At 36.4% G+C, this 19,087-nt stretch overlaps 1 protein-coding gene across 1 annotated transcript in view; it reads left to right on the top strand.

Annotated features, from left to right (window-relative positions):
• LOC117496321 (M1-specific T cell receptor alpha chain-like) overlaps window positions 1-14,272 on the top strand; it is a 39,557-nt gene extending 25,285 nt beyond the window's left edge. Inside the window, exons 4-7 of the mRNA XM_034148007.1 lie at window positions 11,011-11,217; window positions 11,681-11,719; window positions 12,615-12,722; window positions 14,004-14,272. Coding sequence (XP_034003898.1) covers window positions 11,011-11,217; window positions 11,681-11,719; window positions 12,615-12,722; window positions 14,004-14,005 — 356 coding nt within the window. The 3' untranslated portion in view covers window positions 14,006-14,272. The remainder of the gene's footprint in view (window positions 1-11,010; window positions 11,218-11,680; window positions 11,720-12,614; window positions 12,723-14,003) is intronic.
• Window positions 14,273-19,087: the final 4,815 nt, after the last annotated feature.

Genomic DNA, 19,087 nt, shown 5'->3' with positions numbered 1-19,087 from the left:
ATACATGTTTTTCTGAGTGGAGTTTGGTTGAGTTTGTGTCATGGAGCTTCGTGCTGTGTGAATACTGGGAGTTCATTTAAGATCATCTTTGGAAGAGGAACCAGAGTAACTGTTGAAACCAGTGAGTACTGATATATATTATATATATTTTATACAACGCATCTTTAAACACAAACCAGAATTAAAATGTTTAGATAACGTTCCTCTGAACTGCAGTTTGGAAATCACAAAGATATCAGCGACAGATACAAAATGGAGATTCATAAAAATCACAAAAGATTGAAATGAGTTTTTAGAAGCAGAAATGATTAAAAGACAGACTTAATGCTTACTATTTAAACATGTCAATTTACCTTTCAATGTTATGTATATTAATAACCTGTTGTTTTTAATAGATGCAGAGACTTTCTTTAACTTGAGGACAAAAACGTCAGTCAGTGTTCAATCGAACACAAATAAAACCAGGATTAAAATAAACTTGTTATCTGCAGTTTGAAAACCAGAACTAATTAAACATCAGGAACTAATAACACGTTCATTAAGTCTTTAAGTTAAATACATGTTTTTCTGAGTGGAGTTTGGTTGAGTTAGTGTCATGGAGCTTCGTGCTGTGTGAATACTGGATATGATAAGATCATCTTTGGAAGAGGAACCAGAGTAACCGTTGAAACCAGTGAGTCTTTATAAATTATACATGAATTATAAATAACTCGTAGTTTTCTCTGTAGCTTTTCTATAAAATGTCGTAAACAAAGAAAAGCCTACACATTAACAACCATAGGAAACATTTTAAATATGTTTTATGAGCAGAAAGACCGTCTAGATCATTATAAATAAATACAGTAACATTTAATATATAATATATATTAATAATCAGAAGTCTCTAAAGTTAAATCCATGTTTTTCTGAGTGGAGTTTGGTTGAGTTTGTGTCATGGAGCTTCATGCTGTGTGAATACTGGAGGTGGATATAAATTAATCTTTGGAGGAGGAACCAGAGTAACCGTTGAAACCAGTGAGTACTGATATATATTATACATAAATTAAATTTGTAGTTTTCTACTGTAACTTAAAAACCAGTATCTATAAAATGTCAGGAACAAAGAAAAGCCTAAAAATCCCAAACTATTATAAAATGGTTTTAATCAGCAGAAAGACCGTCTGGATCGTTAAACAATAAATACGGTAACATTTAATATATAATATGGAGGATATAAATTGATCTTTGGGAGAGGAACCAGAGTAACCGTTGAAACCAGTGAGTACTGATATATATTAGTCATTAATAACGTTATTAGTTTATGAAGCATGAGGGTAACGGTTTGAAATTGTTGATGAAACACTCCGGAGAAAATGTTAACTTTTCAAAAACTCACATTTTGATCTGTGATTTTTTGCATTTTTCAAAAATATTTAAGACGGTTTTAATGAAACATAAATAAGATGAGATAACTCAACATCTGAAATCCATGTTTTCTGGAGAGCAGTTTGTGTCATGGAGCTTCATGCTGTGTGAATAGAAAGCAGTGAGTATCACATCTCTTATAACTCTTATGCAGAACATGTCAAAGTTTGACTGTTTGCAGACGATGTGACGCTGATCATCTTTACGTTTCTATAAAATGTCGTGAACAAAGAAAAGCCTACATATTAACAACCATAGGAAACATTTTAAATATGTTTTAGGAGCAGAAAGACCGTCTAGATCATTATAAACAAATACCTTAACATGTAATATATAATATATATTAATAATCAGAAGTCTCTGAAGTGAAATAGATGTTTGTCTGAGTGCAGTTTGGTTGAGTTTGTGTCATGGAGCTTCGTGCTGTGTGAATACTGGGAGTTCATTTAAGATCATCTTTGGAAGAGGAACCAGAGTAACCGTTGAAACCAGTGAGTACTGATATATATTATATATATTTTATACAACGCATCTTTAAACACAAACCAGAATTAAAATGTTTAGATAACGTTCCTCTGAACTGCAGTTTGGAAATCACAAAGATATCAGCGACAGATACAAAATGAAGATTCATAAAAATCACAAAAGATTGAAATGAGTTTTTAGAAGCAGAAATGATTAAAAGACAGACTTAATGCTTACTATTTAAACATGTCAATTTACCTTTCAATGTTATGTATATTAATAACCTGTTGTTTTTAATAGATGCAGAGACTTTCTTTAACTTGAGGACAAAAACGTCAGTCAGTGTTCAATCCAACACAAATAAAACCAGGATTCAAATAAACTTGTTATCTGCAGTTTGAAAAGCAGAACTAATTAAACATCAGGGACTAATAACACGTTCATTAAGTCTTTAAGTTAAATACATGTTTTTCTGAGTGGAGTTTGGTTGAGTTAGTGTCATGGAGCTTCGTGCTGTGTGAATACTGGAAGTGGATATAAGATAATCTTTGGAAGAGGAACCAGAGTAACCATGGAAACCAGTGAGTACTGATAGATGAACCATTACTGATCTCATACTATTATTCAAAACAGAAATACCTCGAATGAAACTGTTGATGAAACGCTCTGAAATGTAAAACTGTCTGGATGACGCTGTAGTTTAAGAGTTGATATGCTTTAGAAATAAGATCATTAATATATCAATTAAAATTATTATTATTAAAAATACAATACTTGCTTTCCTACATGAGGTTTGGATCAGTTAGTGTCATGGAGCTTCGTGCTGTGTGAATGATGGAAGTGGATTTAAGATGTTCTTTGGAGAAGGAACCAGACTAACTGTTGAAACCAGTGAGTAGGAATATATATTATGAATATTACATATATATATATCTATATAGGAGAATCTTAGAAAAACCACTGTAGCTGGGTTTTGCACAGAAAGCAGAATAATGAAGTCAAACATATTTAAAATGATCAAAGATAGCTCTGACATGATGAAGATGGATGTTCATCATCATTTAAAATAGTCCCCATGCATGCAGAAGTCTCTAATATTAAATACAAGATTTCCTGATAGAGTTTGTGTCATGGAGCTTCATGCTGTGTGAATGCTGGATATGATAAGATCATCTTTGGAAGAGGAACCAGAGTAACCGTTGAAACCAGTGAGTCTTTATAAATTATACATGAATTATAAATAACTCGTAGTTTTCTCTGTAGCTTTTCTATAAAATGTCGTAAACAAAGAAAAGCCTACACATTAACAACCATAGGAAACATTTTAAATATGTTTTATGAGCAGAAAGACCGTCTAGATCATTATAAATAAATACGGTAACATTTAATATATAATATATATTAATAATCAGAAGTCTCTAAAGTTAAATCCATGTTTTTCTGAGTGGAGTTTGGTTGAGTTTGTGTCATGGAGCTTCGTGCTGTGTGAATACTGGAAGTGGAAGTAAATTAATCTTTGGAGGAGGAACCAGACTAACCGTTGAAACCAGTGAGTACTGATATATATTATACATAAATTAAATTTGTAGTTTTCTACTGTAACTTAAAAACGAGTATCTATAAAATGTCAGGAACAAAGAAAAGCCTAAAAATCCCAAACTATTATAAAATGGTTTTAATCAGCAGAAAGACGTCTGGATCGTTAAACAATAAATACGGTAACATTTAATATATAATATGGAGGATATAAATTGATCTTTGGGAGAGGAACCAGAGTAACCGTTGAAACCAGTGAGTACTGATATATATTAGTCATTAATAACGTTATTAGTTTATGAAGCATGAGGGTAACGGTTTGAAATTGTTGATGAAACACTCCGGAGAAAATGTTAACTTTTCAAAAACTCACATTTTGATCTGTGATTTTTTGCATTTTTCAAAAATATTTAAGACGGTTTTAATGAAACATAAATAAGATGAGATAACTCAACATCTGAAATCCATGTTTTCTGGAGAGCAGTTTGTGTCATGGAGCTTCATGCTGTGTGAATACTTTTGGTGCACAGAAAATAATATTTGGAGAAGGAACCAAAGTAACTGTAGAAAGCAGTGAGTATCACATCTCTTATAACTCTTATGCAGAACATGTCAAAGTTTGACTGTTTGCAGACGATGTGACGCTGATCATCTTTACGTTTCTATAAAATGTCGTGAACAAAGAAAAGCCTACATATTAACAACCATAGGAAACATTTTAAATATGTTTTAGGAGCAGAAAGACCGTCTAGATCGTTATAAACAAATACCTTAACATGTAATATATAATATATATTAATAATCAGAAGTCTCTGAAGTGAAATAGATGTTTGTCTGAGTGCAGTTTGGTTGAGTTTGTGTCATGGAGCTTCGTGCTGTGTGAATACTGGGAGTTCATTTAAGATCATCTTTGGAAGAGGAACCAGAGTAACCGTTGAAACCAGTGAGTACTGATATATATTATATATATTTTATACAACGCATCTTTAAACACAAACCAGAATTAAAATGTTTAGATAACGTTCCTCTGAACTGCAGTTTGGAAATCACAAAGATATCAGCGACAGATACAAAATGAAGATTCATAAAAATCACAAAAGATTGAAATGAGTTTTTAGAAGCAGAAATGATTAAAAGACAGACTTAATGCTTACTATTTAAACATGTCAATTTACCTTACAATGTTATGTATATTAATAACCTGTTGTTTGAAATGGATGCAGAGACTTTCTTTAACTTGAGGAGAAAAACGTCAGTCAGTGTTCAATCCAACACAAATAAAACCAGGATTCAAATAAACTTGTTATCTGCAGTTTGAAAACCAGAACTAATTAAACATCAGGAACTAATAACACGTTCATTAAGTCTTTAAGTTAAATACATGTTTTTCTGAGTGGAGTTTGGTTGAGTTAGTGTCATGGAGCTTCGTGCTGTGTGAATACTGGAAACCAAAGACTCTACTTTGGAAGAGGAACCAGAGTAACCATGGAAACCAGTGAGTACTGAGATGTATTAGTCATTACTTTATTAGTTGATGCCAATCAAAGAAAGCCCATTTCTTAACATGTTTACTTCAGTAACAGTGATGCCTTCATAATGCCTTCATGATAAAACAGTGCAGTTATTGTAGAGATCAGAAACACTGTGTGACTGGAGCAGGAAACTTCAAACTGTTTTTTGGAGAAGGAACCAAACTAACTGTAGAGACCAGTGAGTATAACATATATATATATATATATATAGATAAAATATAAATGTACCGTTCAGCGTACTGATTACTTTAATACTTCAAGCAGACTACACTTAACTGAGAATACTTATTTTGTATTAATCTAATCTTCTACTTAAGGGACATTTTAAAACCAGGACTTAATGGAGTATTTGTAATGTGTAGTATTTGTAGTTTTACTGCAGTACTGAGTACTTCCTCGCTGTTGGTACTGCAGTTTTTAGTAGTGATACGAAACACTGTGTGACTGGAACAGGGAGCTGGAAAATAATATTTGGAGAAGGAACCAAACTAACTGTAGAGACCAGTGAGTATAACATATATATATATATAGATAAAAAATATAAATGTAACAGTTTGTTGAACACTTATGCAGAAAATGTAAAAGTGCGACTGTTAGCAGACGATGTGACGCTGATTATCTTTACGTTTTTTGTGAGTATTTCCATTTAATACATCTTTATACTTCCATTGTAGTACCAACTTTGTACTGCATTATATTTACTTACCTCTCACAGCTACTAGTTACTTTCAGATATAAAAACACATGATATATTCATGCAGTACTGATTAACATCTACCGTTCAGCGTACTGATTACTTTAATACTTCAAGCAGACTACACTTAACTGAGAATACTTAATGCTTCTACTTAATGGAGTATTTTTAATGTGTAGTACTTCTAGTTGTACTGCAGTACTGAGTACTTCCTCGCTGTTGGTACTGCAGTTTTTTGTAGTGATACGAAACACTGTGTGACTGGAACAGGGAATATAATATTTGGAGAAGGAACCAAACTAACTGTAGAGACCAGTGAGTATAACATATATATATATATATAGATAAAATATAAATGTACCGTTCAGCGTACTGATTACTTTAATACTTCAAGCAGACTACACTTAACTGAGAATACTTATTTTGTATTAATCTAATCTTCTACTTAAGGGACATTTTAAAACCAGGACTTAATGGAGTATTTTGTAATGTGTAGTATTTGTAGTTTTACTGCAGTACTGAGTACTTCTAGCTGTTTGTACTGCAGTGTTTTGTAGTGATACGAAACACTGTGTGACTGGAACAGGGAGCAGGAAAATAATATTTGGAGAAGGAACCAAAGTGATCGTGGACGGCCGTGAGTTCAGTTATTCTGGTTCTTTATTCCCACAAACAGATGTTGTTCTGCTCAATAATACACATATTTAAATACTGTGCAAAGTGATCTTTTTAATGATTTGAACTAAAGTCAAACGGCATTCGAAGAGTAAAATGTGTGAAAAACCACGGTTTGGTTATCTGGGCTGATCAATTTTAAAAATATCTAATATCTTAACCTGGTTCTGAAGCACATTTCTGTACAAAGACACCAGATTTTGTAACATTTAATTTACAAAACGTGTTATTTTCTCGATAATAGGAAGGTATTTTTAACTTAACGTAGATGAATGAGGGGATATTGAACGGTCTCAGAGTTTATGTCGCTGTGTGTGTCGCTGTGTGACGAGCGTTTCAAATAACAAACTCATCTTCAGCTCTGGCACCAAACTGAGCGTTGAACACAGTAAGTTTATTTATTATTCATTAGATTTAATATCTGTGCAATATAATCTGATAAAACCTTTTAAAGTAAGTGGTAAACACAATATAAAAAGAATCCCATTATAGGAAAATATTGCATCAATAGAGAAACACATATCCCAAAAGCATAATAGTACTTTAATATTAATATTTTGTATTATTTATTTGTTGATGTATACAATGGCATCATCCGCATACATCTTTTATTCTGACAAATACACCCGGTAATTGTTCGTGTTATTTATTTTTTGGAGTTTAATTTCTTTTACTTGCTATTGTGAATTATTCCATAAAAGTGTTGTTAATCAGTGAAGGAAGTATGGCTGTTAATGTTAGTTGTAAGTGTTTAATAGTGTGACTTAAGAAACTGGATTCATACGTCTTGGTAAAAATGAACCAAATCTATCCCACGTTTTATTTTAAGAGTCGCTTAAATTAAAATAAATTCCACCCAATCAGTAGAGAAACTTTTAATAAGGGAAATCACAATTTAAGTATTAATTCTGGTCTGAAAACTGATCCTAGTTCAGATTGAACTCGCCCTAAAGTCACTGAAGTGTTTTTGTTCTGGACGGCGACACTGTGTGAATTACGGAAACAACAAAATGATTTTTGGATCCGGAACAAAAGTGATCATCAACACGAGTGAGTCTGTGAGTCCACGCTGACACTGAGCTTCATATTCAACTCAGATGAGAAAAGATAAGAATAAGATCAAATGTACTTTATTAATCCCAATTTGGAAAAAAATGTGTTGCAGCAGCATAAACCAAAACAAGGCATTGCACATAATAACAACTTAAAAAAGTAGAAATAAACAATTCTAAAATATAAACAACTAATTGGTCAAAGTTAGCGCCGTATTTAAAAAAAACAAATCAGAGTTTGAATATATAATACATTGATGTGAGAAAGTCAAACGTCTGCTTCTAGATTTCAGAAACGCAGTATTTATTCACATTTCATTTATAGGTAATATCAACATTGAATTGAATTACATTAGATATGCAAAACTATGTTTAGGTTTAACAATAACAGCATAATTCTACCTATTCTGATTTAAAACTTGACTTATTATCACAGCGTTGAGTCGACGTTAACATTATTGTATTTACTATATATTCTTTGGAGTTATCAACACTTGCATTTCTGTTAAAAACTTCAATTTGATCACTTTCATTAGATGGGCAGAGTGTATGTTCAAGTTTATTAATAACACCATCATTTGATCCGTTCTGATTGATAACTGTACTTCTTATTAGTTAATGACTAGATAACAAGTGTTAACTAGACGTTAACGATGTTACTGATGTTTTCATTTATTGTATTTATACAGTTATTGCATGTCTCTGGAGATCTCAACACTTGCATTTCTGTTCAAAACTGTCCATTTTATGACTCCAGATTTAATAAACGCAGTGTTAATTCACATTTAATTTATAGGTAATATCAAAGCCGAACATTTTACATAATTTAGGTTTGAAGTGTGTGTACGTTTAAAATGACACCATCATTTCACCTTTTCTGATTTAACACTTAACCGATTATTAGATAACAATGAAAAAATACGACTAACGTAGACTTTAAGGCTGTTAGTTATGTTAGTATTTCTGGTCTTTATGTGGTTATCAGGCGTTATATTTTCTAGAGTTTAGAGTCTCGGAGGTTTTTGAAACAGCGTAACGCTCGGTGTAAATGACGGCACGCGCAAACTCATCTTCGGGAGAGGAAGCAGACTCTTCGTACAAACCAGTAGGAATTAAATATACTTTATCATTTGTTTTATTCATGCAAAGGACAGTAGCTTTGTCTCTATAATTGTTTTCTTCAAAGTTTGGGCTTCACGGTGCTTCATAACAACATCAACAGCAGTAATTTAGATGTGGTTTTTAAAAGTAATGGAAGAGAGAGGATTATTACAGAGACAGCTGAAATATTTTATAATCTCTAAACGTCCCAGTTAGGTGAAATCAGGATTGAAGCTTTCCACACTGAGCATTTTAAAATGTTAACAGATTCAGATCTATTAAGAATTCATCTTGTAGTTTTTAAAACCAATGCTAAAATCTTTGTTAAAATATTCTGGATGCAAATTGGAAAAATGATCTTAATCTTTTGGGCACTCAACACGAACCAGACTCTTCGTACAAACTAGTAGGAATTAAATATACTTTATTATTTGTTTATCCATGGGATTAACAGTAACTCTATAGTTATTTTCTTAAGCGTTTGGGCTTCACGGTGCTTCATAACAACATCAAACTGAAGACAAGTGGCAAAAAGACAGCAGAAACTTAGATATGGTTTTGAAAAGTAATGGAAGAGAGAGGATTATTCAAAGACAAATATCTTGTGAAATTAAAATCTCTAAACGTCCCAATTAAGTGAAATTAGGATTGAAGCTTTACTCACAGAGCATTTTTAAATGTTAACTGATTACAATCTATTAAGACGTAGCTCATGAATTCATCTTGTAGTTTTTAAAACCAATGCTAAAATCTTTGTGTTCACGTTAAAATATCCTGGAAGCAAATTGGAAAAATGAAAAATGAACTTTATCTTTTGAAAGCTAAAAACGGTCTCATCTGAATCTGAGTTTCTGTCCATTCAACACTTAGTGTTTCCAGATAAATATGTAGTTTCTAGCATTAATATTTGGTAAGATGTTTTTGTAGCGTAGCGTCTCAGTGTGTGAACGACGGGACGGGGAGAGTAACGTTCGGACGAGGATCCGATCTGCAAATACACATCAGTAAGATTTAACAATATCTGAATCAATAATTCAATTAACCAATTAACAGGTGAACAAAACAACATGGCAGGTACTTTAATGAACAGCTAGATGGTACTTCATTCAATGATCACTGACGTGTCGTTCTCTTGATTAAGAACAAATGAAATGTTTTTTATTATTATTGATAAATGATCAATTAGGAAGTAAAGCGGCTTGTAATGTATCAAATATTACATTTAAACCAAACAGAGAACGGTGTATTTCTAGTTCTTGTTAAAGCTCTGTCGGTTAAAGTCTTAAATACAGAAGGTACAGTTTGATAAAGCTTCTCCAGGATTAGATCAGTATGTTTTATATCTGAAATGATTTTAACATTGAGCTCTAATTTTAATATTGTTTTACGACCATTTTTGTAATTACCCTCGTCCTGAAGGTAAGCATATTTGATATCACAAAAAATACATACCCTAACGCTACTCTAACGCTAACGCTACTCTAACGCTAACGCTAACGCTAATATAGATGTGCAAAGAATTCCCAAAGATAAACAGTAAAAACGTATTTTTTCAACAGAAAGAATGTCCAATGAAAATCATGTCTACTGAGTTATTTTGAAATAAAACTGATGAATAAATGTAATACAAAAGCGAGCAATGGGTAAAACTATCCAGTCATAATAATTATAATAATTTCCACATGCATTTTTATTTTTTATTTAGCATAATTTCTGCAGTTTAGCCTGTTAGCAGCGTCAGGTTATTGCTGAGCGATAACGCAGAGTGGGATCAATAACAACGTGAAAATGATTTTTGGTTCAGGGATTGAACTGCAAATTAACACACGTGAGTGAAAAGATCCATTAAATATTATTTAGAAATTATTTTTTATTTGTCAGATTCATTAATTAGCATAACAAATATATCGTTTTTTCTCCAACTGTTAAAATACTCTTAAATTAAGTATTTATTCAATATCCACGTCTCAACTAAACGCTGTTTAAAAGTTATTTATTTCATCAGTTACCATCTTCTCCTCTGTTCACAACTAAATGCATCCAACAGTCACAATAAAATGTACTATTCTATTTTAATAATATCTATATTGTGGGCACTTTTATTTTGAATATGTCATACATTATAAAAAGAAATGTCAGACCCAATAAACACAAACATCAAACACTCAATAAACTAAATAATTATATATTTCATGTTAAAAATGCAGTAGGACACTTCCTTACATACAATATAAAGATGTTTTACTATATTAGGAAATATAAACACACACACCATCAGCATAAGGAAATATCTATCGTTTTTAAGTAGATATATAAATAAATAAATATGTAGATTAGTGTATTTGAATCACAGTGTGTGTGTGTGTGTGTGTGTGTGTGTGTGTGTGTGTGTGTGTGTGTGTGTGTGTGTGTGTGTGTGTGTGTGTGTGTTTGAATCAGTGTGTGTTGATTCTTCATCACATTCAAACCCTCGGAGATCGCCCCCCGATCCAAACCCTGGTAGAGATGTTTGATCCTGTATCCTCATCATCTTCCTCTCTGTGTTTTTCAGAGGAAGAGTACAAGCCGTCCTTCTACAAATTCAAGGATAACTCCACCTCGCTGTGTCTGGCCACCGGCTTCAGCAGACTCCGAGCTGCGGATAAGGAAAAAAATAACACCTTCAGCAACATTACGGGCGCCGTGAGGATCGATGGTGACTCACTGTTCAACCAGGTGGCCTACCTGTCCTCTGAGGAGAGCGGACAGTGTGAGACAGGTGAGCCACTTTACACAATATCATCAGTGTTAAAACAAAGTAGAAGTAATTCACGGTTTCCTTTCTTCATTCTGCTTTTTTATTGTTGCATTTTTGCTCTGAATATTGGAGGCCAACAGGTGCAACTACATCTTCAGCAACTTGACAACACTTGCAGCATTTAGAAAACATTCACCAAGGGTTATAAAGCAGATCAACTGTCTCTGTCACTAACCCTTAGTCGTCTCATAACTGTCAGTGTTTGCCAGTATATCTGAAATGACTAGGTTAGCTACGTTAGCTAGCTAGCTTACAGCAGATCAGCAGTAACTCAAATGTGTTAGCCAAGAGGCTATCTTACTATAATGTTAGCGCCTCGACCACATGAGATGACGGTCTGTGCCGCAGCTGTTTTACTATGTATTAATAATGAAGACCAAAGATTGTGTCCTAATTATAATATGTTGTGTCTGTTGTGTTTCAGAGGGTGGACCGGTTGACTGTGATGACTCTTTGCAGCCAGGTGTGTGTCTGAACAGCTGATCAATAAACTCTGCAATGCTTTTTCTGGAACACTTTTTAATAGTTCAATATTGGTGTTGATTTCTAAACTCTCCCTCAGTGGAAACATTAGTACTGTGGAGTTTCTACCAATTCAGTTATTGCTATTGAGTGAATGTAGACCCTGTCACTGTAGACTGTAGACCCTGTCACTGTAGACCCTGTCACTGTAGACTGTAGACCCTGTCACTGTAGACTGTAGACCCTGTCACTGTAGACTGTAGACCCTGTCACTGTAGACTGTAGACCCTGTCAATGTAGACTGTAGACCCTGTCAATGTAGACCCTGTCACTGTAGACTGTAGACCCTGTCACTGTAGACTGTAGACCCTGTCAATGTAGACCCTGTCAATGTAGACCCTGTCACTGTAGACCCTGTCAATGTAGACCCTGTCACTGTAGACTGTAGACCCTGTCACTGTAGACCCTGTCAATGTAGACCCTGTCACTGTAGACCCTGTCACTGTAGACCCTGTCACTGTAGACTGTAGACCCTGTCAATGTAGACCCTGTCACTGTAGACCCTGTCACTGATTCACCAGCTCTAACTGTGGTAGGGTCTCGCTTGAAGGGAAAATATCTGTTCAGAGTTTGAATCTTTATGGTTTTTGCACTTATTGTAAGTCGCTTTGGATAAAAGCTAAATGATATGTAGTGCAACGTAATGTAGTATTTAGGGTTTTATGTCAAATACTATGAGCATTAAATGTTTACTCTTGATGGTAGAAGTGTTAAGAGTTTAATGTGGACAAAAGAGCAGAGTCTCTCCATGTGTTCCCGAGCTGTTTATAGTTACAGTGTATATTTGATAGTATAATTATAGTATGTTCTAAATGTGTGTGTGTGTGTGTTTGCAGACCCTCAGGTGAACCTGGTGTCTCTCACGGTGCTCGGGCTGCGGCTCCTCTTCATGAAGACCGTGGTGTTCAACGTCCTGCTGACGCTGCGCCTCTGGATCACTTCCTGTGAGCAAACACTTATTATTATAATTATAATAATAATAATAATAATGCATTTTATTTATAGAACACTTTTGTGGATTTGATTTGATATATTTAGTGTAAAACAATCATACAAACAAATTATAATAATAATGAAACGAAACAAGAGAATTATGATACTGTACAAACTGAAGCTTTGTCAGATTGATAAGAAAAATATGACTGACTTACTAATTACACATCTGAAAAGGGGCGGGAAGAAGTTTACACTGATTTAATCCCACCCCTTCTCCCAAAAACTACATTTTTAACATATATATTATTATTTTTTGCTTAAAAAATAAATGTGTTATTGAAAAACAAACAAAACATAAAAACAACAAATAAACAAACAAATACATGAAAGAGGTAAACAAGAAAAGATCAGAGAAACTTTACAGAGTAAGAATTCATAAAAACATAATTATAACACACTTAAAATATATAATGTATATATTATCCTTATATATATATTATTAGGTTTTAAAACAGAAAACATCTTACTTTTGCATTTTCTATAATGAAGTACAGGCAGGAGACAAAAAGTGCAACAAATCTCGGTACCACTTCACAATAAGACGACCCGTATAAAGGGTTTAGGAATAGTTTGTAATTCATTTATTAATTAGATTGTGAACACTTTATAAATCATGAATAAGCTTTTATAAGACATGAGATAAACAGGCCGACTGTGACCGGTTGCTTGCCAAATAGTGAGCCCACATGTATCTGTACTGCTAAGCCTTATATTGGCTACCTAGCTTACTTCGTCTCCTTCATCAGCCAGCATCCTTGGTATCTGTTGCTCACTGACTTGATTCTCGCTAAGTAGCCAACATAAGGCTTAGTCATCTTGCCAAATAGTGAGCCTGTGTTGATGTATGAGAACTATGTTAGAACTGGTTTATAAATGGTTCTTAATGATTAATAAAGTGTTTACAATCTAATTCATAACCTAATTAGAAACCCTTTATGAATCCTTTATAAGGGTAGTCTTATTGTAAAGTGGTGCCGAATCTTTATATTACTAAAAAATGACAGTAACAGTATCCGTCGTAAAAAAGGAGTTTATATTTTTCTCCTGAAATCTTAACAAAACAGACATTCATTTCATTGCCAACTTCTTTATTCTCAGCTTGCATCTTATTTTCAAACAGATATTCATGTTTTAATTATTAAACTACATAAATCAAAGCTGAGGGTCTTTGTCAGGACGCGTTATGAATCACTTTAATGAATATTGTTCTTTCTATCTTTATTTTGTAGGAGATCCTGGAGGACGACGGACGGGTGTCTGTTTCCTGTTCTGTAAAAATATAAACTCATCTGTGGATATCTTCAGACACGGGGAAACATCCTGTAACACGTCTCATCTTCATCATCTTCATCATGCTTACACTTTCTTAATGATGTTGTGGATATTAATGAATGCATTTTGACTGTAAATATCTAACATTTAACAGTAAAAGAACATGTCAAATCTCTGTGTGATATTTCCTGTGACGTTAAAATAAAAAATGAGAAAACAAACTGGATTATTGTGTTTTTATTTTTAAATATAATTTCTGCTTTAACTTTTGTTTTGAAGAGGACGAAAAGTAATACATGCAAAATAAACCAATAATCTTCACTTTCCTGACCTTAGTACACACAGCTGGAAGTGTTTCATGAGCTCTTCACATTTAACACACAATAACCATCAATGCGTATCATTTGAACACGTATGGAAATATTTTCACCTTTACTTAATGATTGTATTATAATCCACAGCTTTGTGTTTAACCCTTTAGCGGTGTTCATATCTGTGTTACTCAGCCAGTGTTCGTGGGTCAGGTGGACCCGCTGCCTTTTTTGGGTTTCAATTCAACACAATCAAACTATTTGATGTTAAAATACTCAACAGATGTTTACTTCATCTCAATTACAGGCAATCTAAACAGCACATATGGTTCATATTTGCCCTTTCACATTTGTTAGATCACATTAATGAATGAAAGTGCTTCTTGTTTCTTTGCCCGCTGACCGGCTGGTCCTGTGGCTCGCCTTGTTTCTGTAACTAGCTCATGCTCAATCTCATCCTCTTCTTCAAAGTCACTATCAGTCCTCACATTCTGAAACCTCTTCCTCTTCCTCTACATCAGTGGTTCTCAACTGGTGGGTCGCGTCCCAAAAGTGGGTCGCGGACCCGTTTCGAGTGGGTCGCAGATGTGTAAGTGAAGAAAAAAAAAAGTCAAACTTTTATTTATAAGGCCCGATTTTCTAACGCTGTGCATGCAGTAGGCGTTGGACTGAAAGTACCGGAGACCATACACGGTTTTGAAAGCTTCTGTCACGTAGTGATCATCTTCTCAATAAAACATCTTTGCTGATGTTTTTTCGAGTCTTCTGGCCAATCAGAATCAAGATTGTTGCCGGAAGTCCCCACGGAGAAAAACTTTGCGGTAGAACTATTCTTTATACATTTTATTTTATTTAACCTTTATTTAACCAGATAAAAACATTGAGATAAAATCTCATTTTCAATGCTGACCTGGCCAAGAAGGCAGCAACGTTACACATAACACAAACATATAAAATACAGAGAACATAACAAAGAAACCAAAAGAGGAAAAAGCAGTCACTACATTGAGCACATCAGGACAATAAGAAAAGTACACTACTTGTTACTGCAAGAGCAGCTGGTGGTGAGGACTTCAGACAACTTCAATTTAAAACATGATATAGAGACCTTAGTTTAAGGCGTGATTGAAGGTCATTCCAAGACCAAGGACCATAATAAGAAAGACTCCTTTCTCCAGCCTCAGTCCGTACAGTAGGAACCTGGACCCGTATCCAGGCACTGGGTCTGAGGTTGTAAGAGTCACAAACTGGAGCAAATCTGACACATATGTGGAGTGGAAGCTTTCCTAAAATGGCTTTATACATTAATAAAAACCAGTGCTGCATCCTACGCATAGTAAGTGAGGACCATCCAGTTAGGCTATACAGTGTGCAATGATGAGTCCTATAGGGTGCATTTGATACATCACAGTGCAGCATGGAATCATACATCCATGGAACAACTTCAGATACAAATGAACACATAATGAAATATGACCGACGGTTTGATGATTGACAGGTCACAGAACAATGGGGGCTATCTACCCTTACCAACAATTTAAAGTAATTCACACAGACAAGTTCAGCTGTCAGAACAAAGTGAAAAACAAACAATGGCATAAAATATTATGAATATGTCGGGTAGTAATAGATTTATTTATTTTCTTCTCAGAGTGTACCAGAATCCCCCCAGACCCCCCTTCTGGGGTTGGGTTTTCAGCATGTGTGCCTCTTTATGTTATAAGGTTCAACTTTGATTCCATCATCTCATTAAACCTTTTCTTAAAGCATACTTTAGTTCTGTGAAGGGATATAAGGGATATATGCACTGTACTTCACTTTCATTAATATGTTATGCTGAAAAGCGTATATATATTACCGCACGATTTTTTGTTGAATAGATTTGAGTGGTTCAAATTTCGGGTCGCGATTTATTGACAAAGGAAAAAGTGGGTCCCGAGGCCTGACCAGTTGAGAACCACTGATCTACATCATCATCAAATGGTTCTCTCTCTTCCAGAATCATTTGCAAGGCCCTCTGAGCAGAGAACATTTTGGCCATCTTGATCAGTTGTGATAAGGACCCAAACTGGCAAAGCTTTATTTATTGTGTCTTGCCCCAAATTTGCAGCTTAGATAGAGTGTGAAAAAAATTAAGATTGGTTCCCGCATAGCATAATGCGGGAATGTGAGAGCAGACAGGTGTCTGTGCTTGAATTTATCAACAATGTTGCAACCTTGTGCGGGAATGGCAGGGGCAGAAACATATGAGGGGCCGTACAGGCCGTAATTCATACTGGTCCTCTCACACACATACATTCTCCTTTTACAAATTCATTCAATGTTTACATTTAATATTATAAATAATATATGCATGTCTGAAGACAATATATGTATGCAAGAGAAGAATGTATGTATGTGGGAGATAAGGTATAGTGGAAACGGAAGGCAGGTCATTATCGCGCTGTGATTGGCTCAGAAGGTCGAGCGGGGTGGGCTCATGTTCAGAATTTCTGATTCAAATCAACATGATGGAGGGAGATGAATCCGTGTATCTACGGACCATTTGTTTTTCTTTATTAAACAAGTAAAGTTTGCTTTTAGTTTTTTACCTTACTAAATGGTCTAATGGTCATTGGAGCAAGGGGCGGGGCGAAACTCACGGATGTGATTTCAAAACAAAAGCACTCGTTTGCTTGGAACGGTGATAATATTATAATCAAGGGGAAACAAGGTGAATTTAGCGATCACAACGAAAACGGCCAAGACACACATTGAGCCCAGAAAATGGATGTTATTAAGGGCTGTAAATATAATAAGCCTATGTCTAAAATGGACAACATTGTTAGGAGAGCCGTCTCTCGCGTTTGTTTTTTCAAATCAGCAGCTTGTAGTGCCGAGAGATGGGAGTCGGAAGCGGTGCATTGAAGGTACAAAGTGGTGCTTTAATGAGCAGCAGAAAACCACATGTTGTCGGGTCGCAGCCTGGGAAGGAGAGAAAAAAGCAAGGAGGGCACACAATAAATACAGTCAACAACATAAGTGTCCGTGCGGAAACAATACCCCCAACCTGTAGTTCCATGAGTGAATTATGTAACCTAGTTAATTAGTGATCACTACACAAGCCCCCCTAGAATTCAACCATGGACACAATCCTCGCGTCCGGGAGGAAGCACCACAGGGGCCGAGGAGGGTGGGGTCGCAGGCGAGGGCCGGGCCATGGAACGGGCCGTTGGAAGGAGGCCGCAGGAGCGGGCAGGGGGGCCCCAACGAGGGCGAGGGCATCCCCACCGGGGGGGTTGGGAACGGGCCATGGAACGGGCCGTTGAAGGCATGGGCGATGTCCGAAACCGCCGAGGCGAGGGAAGAGGCCAGACAGGGTCCCGAAGCGCGCCACCCACGGGCCGATGAAGGCATGGGCGACGCCCGAAACCTTAGAGTCGATGCGAGACGGGGTCCAGAAGCGCGCCACCCACGGGCCGAAGAAGGCATGGGCGACGTCCGAAGCCACCGTCGAGGTGGTGAAAAAAACGAGAGGGTCCACACGAGGCCGACCAGACATGCTCGAACCTCCTCTCAGGCACCAGAAAAAGCTCAAAAGGGTCGTCCTGTCCACGATCAAAAACAGGTGGGCGAAATTGTGAGAGGATCCACACGAGGCCGACCAGACTTGATCGAACCTCCTCTCCGGCACCACAAAAAAAAAAGGGGCTAACAGTCGGATGTCGATAGCCAATGGATGTCGTTAGCCGCTAGCTGCTAGCTGTCGTGGCTAGCCGTTCTCGACGGCCGTTAGCCGCTGTCGGCGGCGGCGGCGGCGGCCCCGGAGCCTCTGCTAGGCGGCGTGCCCCCACCAGGGAAGGTGCCGCAGTGTGTAGTGGCCAGCACCTCAGGGGTAAATCGCCGGGCGGCCAGGAAGAACCGGCTGGCTTCTTCGGCCAAAGCGCGGGGCCCAACACTAGCCGTGTTAGCTAGCGCAGCCTGGACATGCAGCCGCATGTCCCGAAGAAACAGCTCCATGAGGTAGAAGTCGGGTTCCTCCATACCTAGCAGGTCGTGCATCGTCTCCTTGTAGTCGGAAGCCGAGACGATGCGGGAATGGCGAGCGACGTCCTCAGCTATTCCGTGGGGCGCACCGAGCCTCAGTCTGTGTGCACGTGGCAGCCACGGACGTCTCCAAAAATCTCCGGCATTTCGAGAAAAACAGTGTTTGTTTTTTGCCGTGTTCGGTTCAGTCTCGGATCCTTCGCGAGACTTATGTCGGGGTCACCAATGTAGTGCCGAGAGATGGGAGTCGGAAGCGGTGCATTGAAGGTACAAAGTGGTGCTTTAATGAGCAGCAGAAAACCACATGTTGTCGGGTCGCAGCCTGGGAAGGAGAGAAAAAAGCAAGGAGGGCACACAATAAATACAGTCAACAACATATGGGTCCGTGCGGAAACAATACCCCCAACCTGTAGTTCCATGAGTGAATTATGTAACCTAGTTAATTAGTGATCACTACAAGCTCTTCATTTTTTTTCCTGCTATATTTGACGAGTGATACAAATATCTTTTACCACAAGTTATTAATAAAACTGACACTGTTGGACTCAGTAGTTGACTGCTACCAGAAATAATATGAAGTACTTTTACTGTGCACTTTTTGAGTAATCCTCTGTCAAAATCCCCTCCATAGTAGGCCTATGTATAATCATGGTTGGGTTGTAACGGAATACATGTGACGGCGTTACGTAATCAGAATACTCTCT

Source organism: Trematomus bernacchii, unplaced genomic scaffold (assembly GCF_902827165.1).
Source record: "Trematomus bernacchii unplaced genomic scaffold, fTreBer1.1, whole genome shotgun sequence".
NCBI lineage: Eukaryota > Metazoa > Chordata > Actinopteri > Perciformes > Nototheniidae > Trematomus > Trematomus bernacchii.
The sequence above is the reverse complement of the archived record's forward strand: the minus strand, read 5'-3'. Positions and strand labels throughout refer to the sequence as shown.